Source organism: Oncorhynchus clarkii, chromosome 17 (genome assembly GCF_045791955.1).
Source record: "Oncorhynchus clarkii lewisi isolate Uvic-CL-2024 chromosome 17, UVic_Ocla_1.0, whole genome shotgun sequence".
Lineage (NCBI taxonomy): Eukaryota > Metazoa > Chordata > Actinopteri > Salmoniformes > Salmonidae > Oncorhynchus > Oncorhynchus clarkii.
The window spans coordinates 6,860,775-6,874,769 of NC_092163.1; the positions used below are offsets into that span (position 1 = coordinate 6,860,775).

Here is a 13,995-nt window from a genome sequence, read left to right on the forward strand (position 1 = left end):
AAATATAAACGCAACATGTAAAGTGTTGGATGTTTCATGAGCATCACTGTTAGTCAACATTTATTCTTTGCCAAGATAATCCATCCACCTGACAGGTGTGGCATATCAAGAAGCTGATTGAACAACTTGGTTATTACACAGGTGCACCTTGTGGTGGGGATAATTAAAGAGAACCCGAAAATTTGCAGTTTGTTCACACAACAATGCCACAGGTCTCTGAGGGAGCGGGCAATTGGCATGCTGATTGCAGGAATGTCCACTGGAGCTGTTAGGAAATTTTATGTACAGTACCAGTCAAAAGGTTGGACTCACCTACTCATTCAAGGGTTTTTCTTTATTTTGACTATTTTCTACATTGTAGAATAATAAAGACATCAAAATTATTAAAAAACACATGGAATCATGTAGTAACCACAAGTGTTAAAATAAAATATATATTTTATTCTTCAAAAGTTGCCACCCTTGCTTTCTCTCAACCAGCTTCACATGGAATCCTTTTCCAACAGTCTTGTAGGCGTTCCCACATATGCTGAGAACTTGTAGGCCGCTTTCCCTTCACCTCTGCGATCCAACTCATCCCAAACCATCTTGATACAATACATTAGATTCAAAGGTACCGAAAAGTACAGTAAAAATTACTTCCATCTCTGGAAATGTGGGGGATTGTGTCGGGGGATTGTGTAGGCCAGGTCATCTGATACAGCACTCCATCACTCTCCTACTTGGTCAAATAGCTCTTACACAGCCAGGAGGTGTGTTGGGTCATTGTCCTGTTGAAAAACAAATGACAGTGGGACTAAGCCCAAACCAGATGGGATGGCATATAGCTGTAGAATGCTGTGGAAGCCATGCTGGTTAAGAGTGACTTCTGTTAATCTACTCCTCGTCTCACAAAGACATGACGCTCGGATCCAAAAATCTCACATTTGGACTCATCAGACCCAAGGACAGATATCCACCGGTCTAATGTACATTGTTCGTGTTTCTTGGCCCAAGCAAGTCTCTTCTTCTTATTGGTGTCCTTTAGTAGTGGTTTCCTTGCAGCAATTCGAACATGAAGGCCTGATTCACGCAGTCTCCTCTGAACCGATGATGTTGAGATGTGTCTGTTACTTGAACTTTGTGAAGCATTTATTTGGGCTGCAATTTCTAAGGCTGGTAAACTCTAATGAACTTATGCATCAGAAGTAACTCTGGATCTTCCATTATTGTGGTGGTCCTTAAAGTAATGATGGACTGTTGCTTCTCTTTGCTTATTTGAGCTGTTCTTGACATAATATGGACTTCGTCTTTTACCCAATAGGGCTATCTTCTGTATACCCCCCTACCTTGTCACAACACAACTGATTGGCTCAAATACATTCAAACCTGCTATAGCACATTAACTCTTGAAACTAGGGGGCACTATTTTCATTTTTGGAAAAATAACGTTCAAACGGGCTATTTCTCAGGACCAGGTGCTAGAATATGCATATAATTGACAGCTTAGGATAGAAAACACAAACGTTTCCAACACTGTAAAAATATTGTCTGTGAATATAACAGAACTGATATTGGAGGCGAAAGCCTGAAAAATATCCAATCAGGAAGTGACTCTCATTTTGAAACCTATGCGTTCCTATGCATCCCTATTGACCATTGAAAGGGATATCAACCAGATTCCTTTTTCTATAGCTTCCCTAATGTGTCTACAGTCACTAGACATAGTTTCAGGTTTTTATTTTGAAAAATGAGCGAGAACGACAACATTGTGTCAGTGGTCAGGTGGTGGCTCTCAGATTGATTTGTGCGTAATAGACAAAGGCGGCCATTGTGCCTCTCGCTCCTCGTGAAAAGCCAATTGTCCTGGTTGATATATTATCAAATAGATATTTGAAAAACACCTTGAGGATTGATTATAAAAAAGGTTTGCCATGTTTCTGTCGGTATTATGGATCTAATTTGGAGTTTTTTTCTCAACAAAACGTGAAGAATAAACAGAGGTATTTTGGCTATAAAAAATCATCTTTATGGAACAAAATTAACATTTGCTGTCTCACTGGGAGTCTCGTGGGTGAAAACATCCGAAGCTCATCAAAGGTAAACGATTGAATTTGATTGCTTTTCTGATTTTCGTGACCAAGCTCCCTGCTGCTAGCTGGACATTATACTATGCTAGGCTATCGATAAACTTACACAAATGCTTGTCTTGCTTTGGCTGTAAAGCATAATTTCAAAATCTGAGATGACAGGGTGATTAACAAAAGGCTAAGCTGTGTTTCACTATATTTCACTTGTGATTTCATGAATATGAATATTTTCTAGTAAGATTTTTTGTCCGTTGCGTTATGCTAATTAGTGTAGTTGATGACAATTCTCCCGGATCCGGGAGGAGTAGTACCAAAAGGTTAAAACACATTAAAACCTGCTAGCGGAACGTTGACAACATCCTGTGAAATTGCAGAGTCCAAAGTATTTTTTAATTTATTAGAAATATTTAACTTTCATGCATTCACAAGTGCAAAGCTTAACTTCTTGTTAATCTAGCCACCGTGTCAGATTTCAAAAAGGCTTTACGGCAAAAGCGAACCATGCGATTATCTGAGGACAGCACCCCATCAAACAAACACATGACAATCATATTTCAACCCGCCAGGCACGACACAAACCTCAGAAATAATGATATAATTTGTGCCTTACCTTTGAAGAGCTTCTTCTGTTGGCACTCCAATATGTCCCATAAACATCACAAATGGTCCTTTTGTTCGATTAATTCCGTTGTTATATCTCCAAAATGTCCATTTATTTGGCGCGTTTGATTTAAAAAAAAACACTGGTTTCAACTCGCCCAGCATGACTACAAAATATCTAATACGATACCTGTAAATGCTGTCCAAACATTTGAAACAACTTTCCTAATCCAACTTTAGGTATTTTAAAACGTAAATAATCGAGAAAATTTAAGATGGGATAAACTGTGTTCAATACCGGATAAAAACAACGTGAAGCGCGTGACCTGGAGCGCGCATCAAAACATTAGAGAGCACTAGGCTGGACCCTCGTTCTGAATAGCCGAACTTCTTCATTTCTCTAAAGAAAAACATCAACCAATTTCTAAAGACTGTTGACATCTAGTGGAAGCAATAGGAACTGCAACCAAGTGCCACACAAAACCATTTGAAAACAGAGTCACCTCAACAACAAAAAATTCCTCCTGGATGGTTTGTCCTCGGGGTTTCACCTGCCAAATAAGTTATGATATACACACAGACATTATTTTAACAGTTTTAGAAACTTTAGAGTGTTTTCTATCCAAACCTACCAATTATATGCATATCCTAGCTTCTGGGCAGGTAGCAGGTAGTTAACTTTGGGAACGCTTTTCATCCAGACGTTAAAATACTGCCCCCTATCCCAAACAGGTTATAAGGAAAGAAATTCCACAACTCAACTTCTAAAAAAGGCACACATGTTAATTGAAATGAATTCCCGGTGACTACCTCATGATGCTACAGTCCTCCTTTAAGACTCCATAATGCTTCATCATTAGATGCTACAGTCCTCTAAGTCTCCACCATGTTTAGAATGTGTCTGGAAGCATCACTATCTATTCTACTCTCATCCTTTCGGATTTAATAATATTTAATAATAATAATAACAATGTTATAATAGGTAATAACTAACTTTAATAACTAGGGTTAATACCTGCCTGGCGCACCAACAAAATCTTCATATTTACCCCCCACCGCTACAGAATTAGCGTAGTAGGCCATGTAATTTAAGGTAATCAGAAATATTTAGGACTAACTTATTCCTTGCCACCCATTCTGAAACTAACTGCAGCTCTATGTTAAATGTTGCAGTCATTTCAGTCGCTGTAGTAGCTGACGTGTACAGTGTTGAGTCATCCGCATACATAGACACACTGGCTTTACTTAAAATGTCACTGGCATGTTGTTGGTAAAGATTGAAAAAAGAAGGTGCCAAACAGCTGCCCTGGGGAATTCCTGATTCTACCTTGATTTTGTTGTACAGGCTTCCATTAAAGAACACTGTGTTCTGTTAGACAGGTGTTGGGGAATAATCAGAATTGGTTGGTAACATAGGTAAGATGTTTTATATTCATCATATGTTTGTAAGTTACTTCTCATCAGAATGTTATTTTTGTATAATACTGTGGCGGGGTTGCAGTATCTGTTCTATGTCAAGACTAAGTTGTTTGGGCCGGAGAGAGGGGAGAGGTCAAGCGTGTATCTCTTGGCTCCACAATGTCTGTGTGCCAGTCAGTGTGTCTCTGTGATCTTGTCAAGATAGGATGGATTTGATATATGCCTGGAGGATTGGTTTATGGTTCTGAGTTTGAGAAAATAACATGTTTTAGGAGACAAAGCTGAACGATGAATTATGCCGATAATGCTGTGTTATCCTATGCTGTCTCACTAGGGAACACACTTTCTAGTGGGCTTAAATTGAAGATAATGCGAATAGAACTGGCAATATCGGCCGCTATTATCCTCAATCATTTTCCATCCACGTTGTCAGACACCATGCCATTGTTGATTTTTTGACCCAAAATTAAATTGAAGGTGTTCCAAAGCTTGTTTCATAGTGTAGTTTCTTCTTTTTATTCAGTTTAGTCACATGATTTCTCAATTTGCAATAGGTTTGCCAATCAGTTATTCAGCCAGACCTATATGCCATCTCTTTTGCCTCCCTCTTCATCATACCATTTTTAAATTCCTCATCAATCCACGTGGATTTAACAGTTTTTAGTCATTTTCTTAATGGGTGCTTGCTTATTAGTAACTGGGATAAGCAATTTCATAAACGTGTCAAGGGCAGCGTCTGGTTGCTCGTCATTACACACCACGGACCAACAAATATTGTTTTCATTGTTGGAATCGGCCAAACTTTGAACATGGAGACATTAAAGAAGTGATAGGAAGTGAAAGAGACTGGCTGTTATGTCAGAAGTTAATGGTTCTCTGAAGAAAGACAGGTGGCTTTGGAATGTGTTGGGTGGACGAGAGGAGAGCAAAGTGTGAAACAGGGGAGGCAGACGAACATCTGTGGATTAGATGAAGGAGAGGTTGAGGTCAGGACAGATTCTCATCAGGGAGATAAAGGTCTGGTATCCTGTTACCCTCTTAACTCTCTTCCTGTGGAACCATAAGATGTAAGGATTGGAGAGAAGGAGGAGTGTCTTAAGTGGGATATATATCTGGATGGAACAAATGTTGGGTTGTCTGAATTACAGATGTACAGAACCTTTGGGAATAATTAAACTTGGTTAAAGCTTCTCTAGTGTCCGTGAGTTAATTACTGTGAAAATAAACAACCTAATAACATCAACAACATAGGAATCACCACAAACAATTGTATGACCTCTTATATAGAACATTAGGCCCAGCCTTTTGGAACTTTGGTTGTCCTAGATATGACTACTATATTGTGATCACAACAGCCGATGAATTTGGATACTGCTTTCAAACACATTTCTGCAGCAATAGTAAAGATATGATCAAAATATGTTGATTCAATTTCTGTACTGTTTGTAACTACCCTGGTAGGTTGATTGATAACCTGAACCAGGTTGCAGGCACTGGTTACAGTTCGAAGCTTTCTCTTGAGTAGGCAGCCTGATCACAGCTTTCCTCCAGTATTAGTTTATTAATTAACAGTGTCTTGAGTTTAGTTTGCCTGTTCTACAGTCTAGTAAAGATAGGGGGGTTGAGTGGGACAGGCAATGTAACATCCATAATGTTTTGAGAAAAAGTTTTTGTAAAACAAGCACCTTACATTGGATCATCTTGAAACTTTCTCTCCAAAGCTGACTTTAATCAAGGTTTTATATGGTCTATTGGTTCCTCTCTAAAGCTGACTTTCATCAAGGTTTTATATGGTCTACTGATTTCTCTCTTTTCATTGGCAGAATCCTTTTTCAGTGTTATGATATTCATAACATCCATATCCACCAGTCTATCTTCCTGTCAACTAACAGAACTCTGCTGGTTGTCGTGGTAACAGATACCAATGAATATATCTATTTATTTGTTCAAACTAAACTACAGCACTTACTTTGAGTCAAATCTGATCCTTTCCTCTCTTCTCCTCCTCCCACAGTTCCACTCAGCCCCATTGTTTTCCTGCAGTCCACCAGCAGCAAGGTGCTAACAGGAGAGGCATGACACGGGGACTCCGAGAGGGTGGAAGGGCTAGCGTTGTCCTGGTAACCATAAAGAGGGGACACAGACGCACATCATTATGGATGCTCATGTCACTGTTGTCATGAAGTGCTCTACAGAAACCCAGCCCAGACCCCAATAGAGAAAGCTGTATGCTAGACCAGACCAAGCTGTATGCTAGACCAGACCAAGCTGTACCATCTGGTGTTCTGATCTGGAGAGACTCTTCTCTTCCTCGTCAGCATCAGGATGTTGTTGAGGCTCCCCAGAGGATCCACGATAGTCATGTGTCTCTCCTGTGTGAATGAGAACATCAAACAGATGGTAAACTTATGACCATCTATTGCAATCATAGAGTCTTACAAGAGGCATGCATATGTCTAAAATGGCCACTTTCATCATGATTTCCTAAAATATTGTTTGTGATGCAAATGTAAAAGGGTCGTTCCACAAAATGGGTGGCTTTTGCATCCCTTTGTTATTTTAAGTAGAAAATATGCACCAATATAGAATTTTAACAACCTGTTATATTAGATGAGGGGAACTTCAATATAGACCACATGGAGAATTCAATACATCTAATTGAAAAGTCCCTAAAATATATGAACCAATGGCAGATTGACCGTTTAACAATTTATATAGTACTGAACAACATATTCAAGTGTAGAACTTCAGTAGAATGCCCCTTTAAAACCACACATTAGTTCAACAACGGCATAGTTTGTGTCCCTGTTAAAGACAGTACTCACTGGTGTTAATCTGATATTCTGTCTCTTCCTCTTTCACTCCCAAAACGTCTTCCTCCTTCACCTTTATTGAGAAAGCATCATCTTCCTCTCTAAACGGTTCTTTCTCTTCTTTCACTATAACAGCCTCCTCTTCCTCCTTTTTTATTCTGAAAGATTCTTTCTCCATACAGCAGACTCCCTCTTCATTAGTAAGGGAGGAGTAGTTTAGTGAGCTCATGGTCAGGGATGTTAGCTAGCTAGCTAGCATTAGCGTCTAGCCTAGTGCTAGGCTCAGTATCAATCTTTAACACGTTTGCAAATTGAACCAGTTGATACGTTAACCGAAAATCGTTTAAAACACTGAGATTAGATAATGTACATTAGCATGGTCTAAAACGTTAATCTTTCAGTTTTATGTTGGCTAGCAAGCTACCGACGAGGTTGAAAGAGTTGGCGCCTTGTTGTTCCTGAAGAAGCGTCCGTCCAGTCCATTATACGTCACGAAAGAAGAGTCAACTGAAAGACGCATATCGCCATCTGCTGACTGGAGTGGGTGACGCAGTTTGGAAACAATAGTTACTACACTTTTTGTATTGGAAAGAACGTCATAATTATTTAACAATAAGCTGATATATTTTCTCTTTCGTCATACAACTACTACTTTCCTGTACACAGACGTAGAAGCGTAATATGAATATGTAGATTATGAATAAATACTTCTATGAATAGGTAGTGTGTTAATACACATTTTCTCTGTTCATTTTTCACAATCGTTTTTGTCTAGATGTGACCATACTCTTCCCTTAAAGCCACGCTCTATAAGATACAAATCATCCTGTAAACAACAGAACAAATGCATCACATGCAAATAGCACTTGATTATCTGTAGTGCTTTACACTGGGTAGACAAAACATTAAGAACAGCTGCTCCTTCCATGACTTAGAAAGACTAGGTGAATCCAGGCTAAAGCTATGATCCTTTACTGATGTCACTAGTTAAATCCACTTCAATCCGTGTAGATGAAGGGGGGAGACAGGTTAAACAAGGATTTTTAAGCCTTGAGACATGAGACATGGATTGTGCATGTGTGCCATTTGGAGAGTTAATGGGGAAGACAAAATATTTAAGTTACTTTGCACGGGGTATGGTAGTAGGTGAAAGGCGCACCGGTTTGTGTCAAGAACTGCAACGCTGCTGGGTTTTTCAGCTCAACAGTTTCCCATGTGTACCAAGAGTGGTCCACCACCCAAACAGTGGAGGTTAGTGCCGTTTAAGATGAGGCAGGACGATTTGTTTTTTCATGAGCATGGCCTTAATTCTATTACAGCATATTGGACGACTGTCATTCATATTTCACTCACCCTGTTCAATGTAACAGCAATAGGTTTAGGCTACTACATGATACTCTAATTGTCCCTATACCCATCATGAGGTAGCAACCTAGCCTATGAATGAAAGTTTAGAATGTAGGTTCACACAGGTCGAGAGAACATTTTGCGATGACAGACAGTGACACATAGACAGACAGTGACACATTCAATACTGCCTTGCACACTCTCGCCTGCATCTAGCTGAAATAGAGATATCACTGGACAAATTCAGGTATGTTTATCCCCGTTTTGTTCCATTTAAGAAACGTTTGTCAACAGAATCGGCGGAATGAAAACACCCCTGATCATGCATAAACACAGTTCACTTTCATTACAGACACGTTGTATTCCTTCTTGCATCTATGTGCTCTCCTCTTATCACCTTCTCCCTTTGTTTCTGTACTTCAATGCACAACACATCAGCTGTATGTGACCAGGAGAAAAAACCTTTCCAAGCCAAACCATTTCATAACTGAAACACACAGCTTACATTGTTGTCACCATATTAGCTAAAGTAACATCATAGTCAACAGAGCTAATAGAACTAACTTGTTAGTAAACCTGCTACAATCATGCAGTAACGTCACAGTGTACAGTCAGTAAGCAGTTTAACACTTACCTTGGCGGGTCCTAGTGGCAATAAATTAGTAAAACCAAAAGCTTGCCTTGACTTGGAAAAGTTACAGTGTTGTGTTGGATAGTCATAGCCAGCTAGCTAACATAGCATGCCTCTGTTTGAGCCAAGTGTTTGAGTAGACTAAACTAGATAGCTACATTTGCTAGCTAAGTAAGTGAAACTGAAAGTGGAAAATAAATGACGAAATATCTCTCTCTCGCTTCTCCTTCATTTTGGAATAAAATAATTTGTTCAAAACTGTTCAACTATTGTATTTTTCTCTCTTTTAGTCAACTACTCACCACATGTTATGCACTGCAGTGCTAGCTAGCTGTAGCTTATGCTTTCAGTACTAGATACATTCTTTGATCCTTTCATTGGTTGGACATCATGTCAGTTCATGCTGCAAGAGCTCTGATAGGTTGGAGGACGTCCTCCGGAAGTTGTCATAATTACTGTGTAAGTCTATGGAAGGGCTTGAGAACCATGAGCCTCCTAGGTTTTGTATTGAAGTCAATGTACCCAGAGGAGGATGGAGGATGCAAAATAGTATGTTTTAATAAATTATTTGGTGACGTGATTATATTTAGTATAGTTTTATCTAAAAAGGACCACTTTTAAATATTTTACAATTTTTATTTTTCTGAAAATAACTGAGGACGATGGTTCTCCCCTTCCTCCTCTGAGGAGACCCCACTGCACCCAAAAGACACCCAGCCAATTTGACACATTTGTGGGAAGCATTGGAGTCAAAATGGGCCAGCATCCCTGTGGAATGCTTTCGACACCTTGTAGAGTCCATGCCCCGACGAATTGAGGCTGTTCTGAGGGGAAAAGGGGAGGGTCCAACTCCATATTAGGAAGGTGTTCCAGATGTTTGGTATAATCAGTGGATACATCTGCAATTTAGCAGACACTTTTATCCAAAGGGATTTGCAGTCATGTGTACAAACACTTAACATATGGATGGTCCCAGGAATCAAACCCACTACCCTGGTTTAACAAGCACTATACTCCACCAACTGAGCAACAGGACCACAAGGAATGATCAAGGAATGACGCAGATAAACACACACAGCCTGAGTTTCAGAAATATAATTGTATCAAAGACCGTAACATTGAAACTGACATACTTCATATTTAGTTACAATCAAATATTATTTGTCACATGCGCTGAATACAACAGGTGTAGATCGTAACGTGAAATGCTTACTGACAAGCCCTTAACCAACAACGTAGATAAGAAAAATAAGGGTTAAGAAAATATTCCCAAAATAAAACGTTTTAAAAAGTAGCTCAGTACCGAGGGGTAGTTCAGGCCTGAGGTACCCCTCGGTACTGAGCTTCCTTAGTAATGAGGCAGCCCTCAGTCCAGGTGGGCCCTTTGTTAGGGTTACTAGGCCAAGGTCGGCGTCGAGGGTCGCCACTCAAATGACGCTAAGAAAGCGGACTAAGACTATGGTAGAGTGGCGTCCACGTCCCGCCACAGTGGACAGACGCCCACCCAGACCCTCTCCTATGGGTTTAGGTGTGCGGCCGGGAGTCCGCACCTTTGGGGGGGGGTACTGTCACGCCCTGTCCTTAGTTATCTTTGTTTTCTTTATTATTTTGGTTAGGCCAGGGTGTGACATGGGTGATTTATGTGTTTCGTCTTGTCTAGGGGTTTATTAGATTTATGGGGTTGTGTTCATGTTAGGTGTCTAGGTAAGTCTATGGTTGCCTAGATTGGTTCTCAATCAGAGGATATATATAGAGGAGGTACCACTACAGTGTCAATGTGGAGGCTATATACAGGAGGTACCAGTACAGAGTCAATATACAGGAGGTACCAGTACAGAGTCAATATACAGGAGGTACCAGTACAGAGTCAATATACAGGAGGTACCAGTACAGAGTCAATATACAGGAGGTACCAGTACAGAGTCAATATACAGGAGGTACCAGTACAGAGTCAATATACAGGAGGTACCAGTACAGAGTCAATATACAGGGGGTACCAGTACAGAGTCAATGTGGAGGCTATATACAGGGGGTACCAGTACAGAGTCAATGTGGAGGCTATATACAGGAGGTACCAGTACAGAGTCAATGTACAGGGGGTACCAGTACAGAGTCAATATACAGGAGGTACCAGTACAGAGTCAATATACAGGGGGTACCAGTACAGAGTCAATGTGGAGGCTATATACAGGGGGTACCAGTACAGAGTCAATGTGGAGGCTATATACAGGAGGTACCAGTACAGAGTCAATGTACAGGGGGTACCAGTACAGAGTCAATATACAGGAGGTACCAGTACAGAGTCAATGTGGAGGCTATATACAGGAGTTACCAGTACAGAGTCAATGTGGAGGCTATATACAGGAGGTACCAGTACAGAGTCAATGTGGAGGCTATATACAGGAGGTACCAGTACAGAGTCAATGTGGAGGCTATATACAGGAGTTACCAGTACAGAGTCAATGTGGAGGCTATATACAGGAGGTACCAGTACAGAGTCAATGTGGAGGCTATATACAGGAGGTACCAGTACAGAGTCAATGTGGAGGCTATATACAGGAGGTACCAGTACAGAGGTAATATACAGGAGGTACCAGTACAGAGTCAATATACAGGAGGTACCAGTACAGAGTCAATATACAGGGGGTACCAGTACAGAGTCAATGTGGAGGCTATATACAGGGGGTACCAGTACAGAGTCAATATACAGGAGGTACCAGTACAGAGTCAATATACAGGAGGTACCAGTACAGAGTCAATGTGGAGGCTGTATACAGGGGGTACCAGTACAGAGTCAATGTGGAGGCTATATACAGGAGGTACCAGTACAGAGTCAATGTGGAGGCTATATACAGGAGGTACCAGTACAGAGTCAATGTGGAGGCTATATACAGGAGGTACCAGTACAGAGTCAATATACAGGAGGTACCAGTACAGAGTCAATATACAGGAGGTACCAGTACAGAGTCAATATACAGGGGGTACCAGTACAGAGTCAATGTGGAGGCTATATACAGTGTGTTACGGTACAGAGTCAATATACAGGGGGTACCAGTACAGAGTCAATGTGGAGGCTATATACAGGAGGTACCAGTACAGAGTCAATGTGGAGGCTATATACAGGGGGTACCAGTACAGTGTCAATGTGGAGGCTATATACCGGAGGTACCAGTACAGAGTCAATGTGGAGGTTATATACAGGGGGTACCAGTACAGTGTCAATGTGGAGGCTATATACAGGAGGTACCAGTACAGAGTCAATATACAGGAGGTACCAGTACAGAGTCAATGTGGAGACAATATACAGGGGGTACCAGTACCGAGTCAATGTGGAGACTATATACAGGGGGTACCAGTACAGAGTCAATGTGGAGGCTATATACAGGAGGTACCAGTACCGAGTCAATGTGGAGACTTTATACAGGGGGTACCAGTACCGAGTCAATGTGGAGACTATATACAGGGGGTACCAGTACAGAGTCAATGTGAAGGCTATATACAGGAGGTACCAGTACCGAGTCAATGTGGAGACTATATACAGGGGGTACCAGTACAGAGTCAATGTGGAGGCTATATACAGGAGGTACCAGTACCGAGTCAATGTGGAGACTATATACAGGGGGTACCAGTACAGAGTCAATGTGGAGGCTATATACAGGGGTTACCAGTACAGAGTCAATGTGGAGGCTATATACAGGGGGTACCAGTACAGAGTCAATGTGGAGGCTATATACAGGGGGTACCAGTACAGAGTCAATGTGGAGGCTATATACAGGGGTTACCAGTACAGAGTCAATGTGGAGGCTATATACAGGGGGTACCAGTACAGAGTGAAGGCTATACAAGGGATGTTTACATACACTTAGGTTGGAGTCATTAAAACTCGGTTTTCAACCACTCCACAAATGTCTTGTTGACAAACTATAGTATATGCAAGTATAAACACCATGGGACCACACAGCCGTCATACCGCTCAGGAAGGAGACTTGTTCTGTCTCCGAGAGATCAACATACGTTGTTGCGAAAAGTGCAAACCAGTCCCAGAACAACAGCAAAGGACCTTGTGAAGATGCTGGAGGAAACAGGTACAAAAATATCTATATCCATAGTAAAAATGAGTCCTATATCAACATAACCTGAAAGGCCGCTCAGCAAGAAAGAAGCCACTGAAGAAGGGCCTTGGTTAGGGATGTATTCTTGTTTTGAATCCCAGCCACCGTAGGAGGCCTTTTGCCTTTTGGTTGGCCACCGTTGTAAATAAGAATTTGTTCTTAACTGACTTGCCAAGTTAAATAAAGGTTCAATAATAAATAAATTAAATAAAAATAAAGTACAGAGAGATAATTGATGAAAACCTGCTCCAGAGCACTCAGGACCTCAGACTGGGGCAAAGGTTCACCTTCCAACAGGACAACAACCCTAAGAACACAGACAAAGGACAACGCAGAAGTGGCTTCGGGACAAGTCTCTGAATGTCCTTGTGTGGCCCAGCCAGAGCCTGGACTTGAACCCGATCAAACATCTCTGGAGAGACCTGAAAATAGCTGTGCAGCGACGCTCCCCATCCAACCTGACAGAGGTTGAGAGGATCTGCAGAGAAGAATGGGAGAAAAATACAGGTGTGCCAAAGCTTGTTCCTGTTAAGACACCTGGCCAGCTGAGTGCAGGTGGGCTCTCCTGTCAACATGAGGCTCCTGTTGCAGCCCTCAAGGGCACATTGACAGATTTTCCACCTAGTCCTCTCTGGGATTCAAACAAGGGATCTTTCAGTTACTGGCCCAACACTGTTAACCGCTAGGCTACCTGCAGCAGGAGCCCCATGTTGACAGGAGAGCCCACCTGCATTCAGCTGGTCAGGGGCAGTGGTGCTCTGTAAGTAACAAATGTATCACTATCAGAGGGGTGTATTATGACATCATATAGAACTACTCAGACATTCCAAATATCACTTGATTATCAGAGGGGTGAATTATGACATCATATAGAACTACTCAGACATTCCAAATCAGGCTTCATCCACATCATGAAGGTGGATATTGATCCAACCATTTCAAAAGTAATGACTGGGCTGATGGAAACAGGATATGCCTGAACATTTTTATAAATGGTGACAGAC

At 41.2% G+C, this 13,995-nt stretch overlaps 1 protein-coding gene across 1 annotated transcript in view; it reads right to left on the bottom strand.

Annotated features, from left to right (window-relative positions):
* Positions 1 to 6,928, bottom strand: part of LOC139370047 (zinc finger protein 850-like) — a 61,761-nt gene extending 54,833 nt beyond the window's left edge. Inside the window, 3 exon segments of the mRNA XM_071109354.1 lie at positions 6,058 to 6,205; positions 6,363 to 6,460; positions 6,914 to 6,928. Coding sequence (XP_070965455.1) covers positions 6,058 to 6,205; positions 6,363 to 6,365 — 151 coding nt within the window. The 5' untranslated portion in view covers positions 6,366 to 6,460; positions 6,914 to 6,928.
* Positions 6,929 to 13,995: the final 7,067 nt, after the last annotated feature.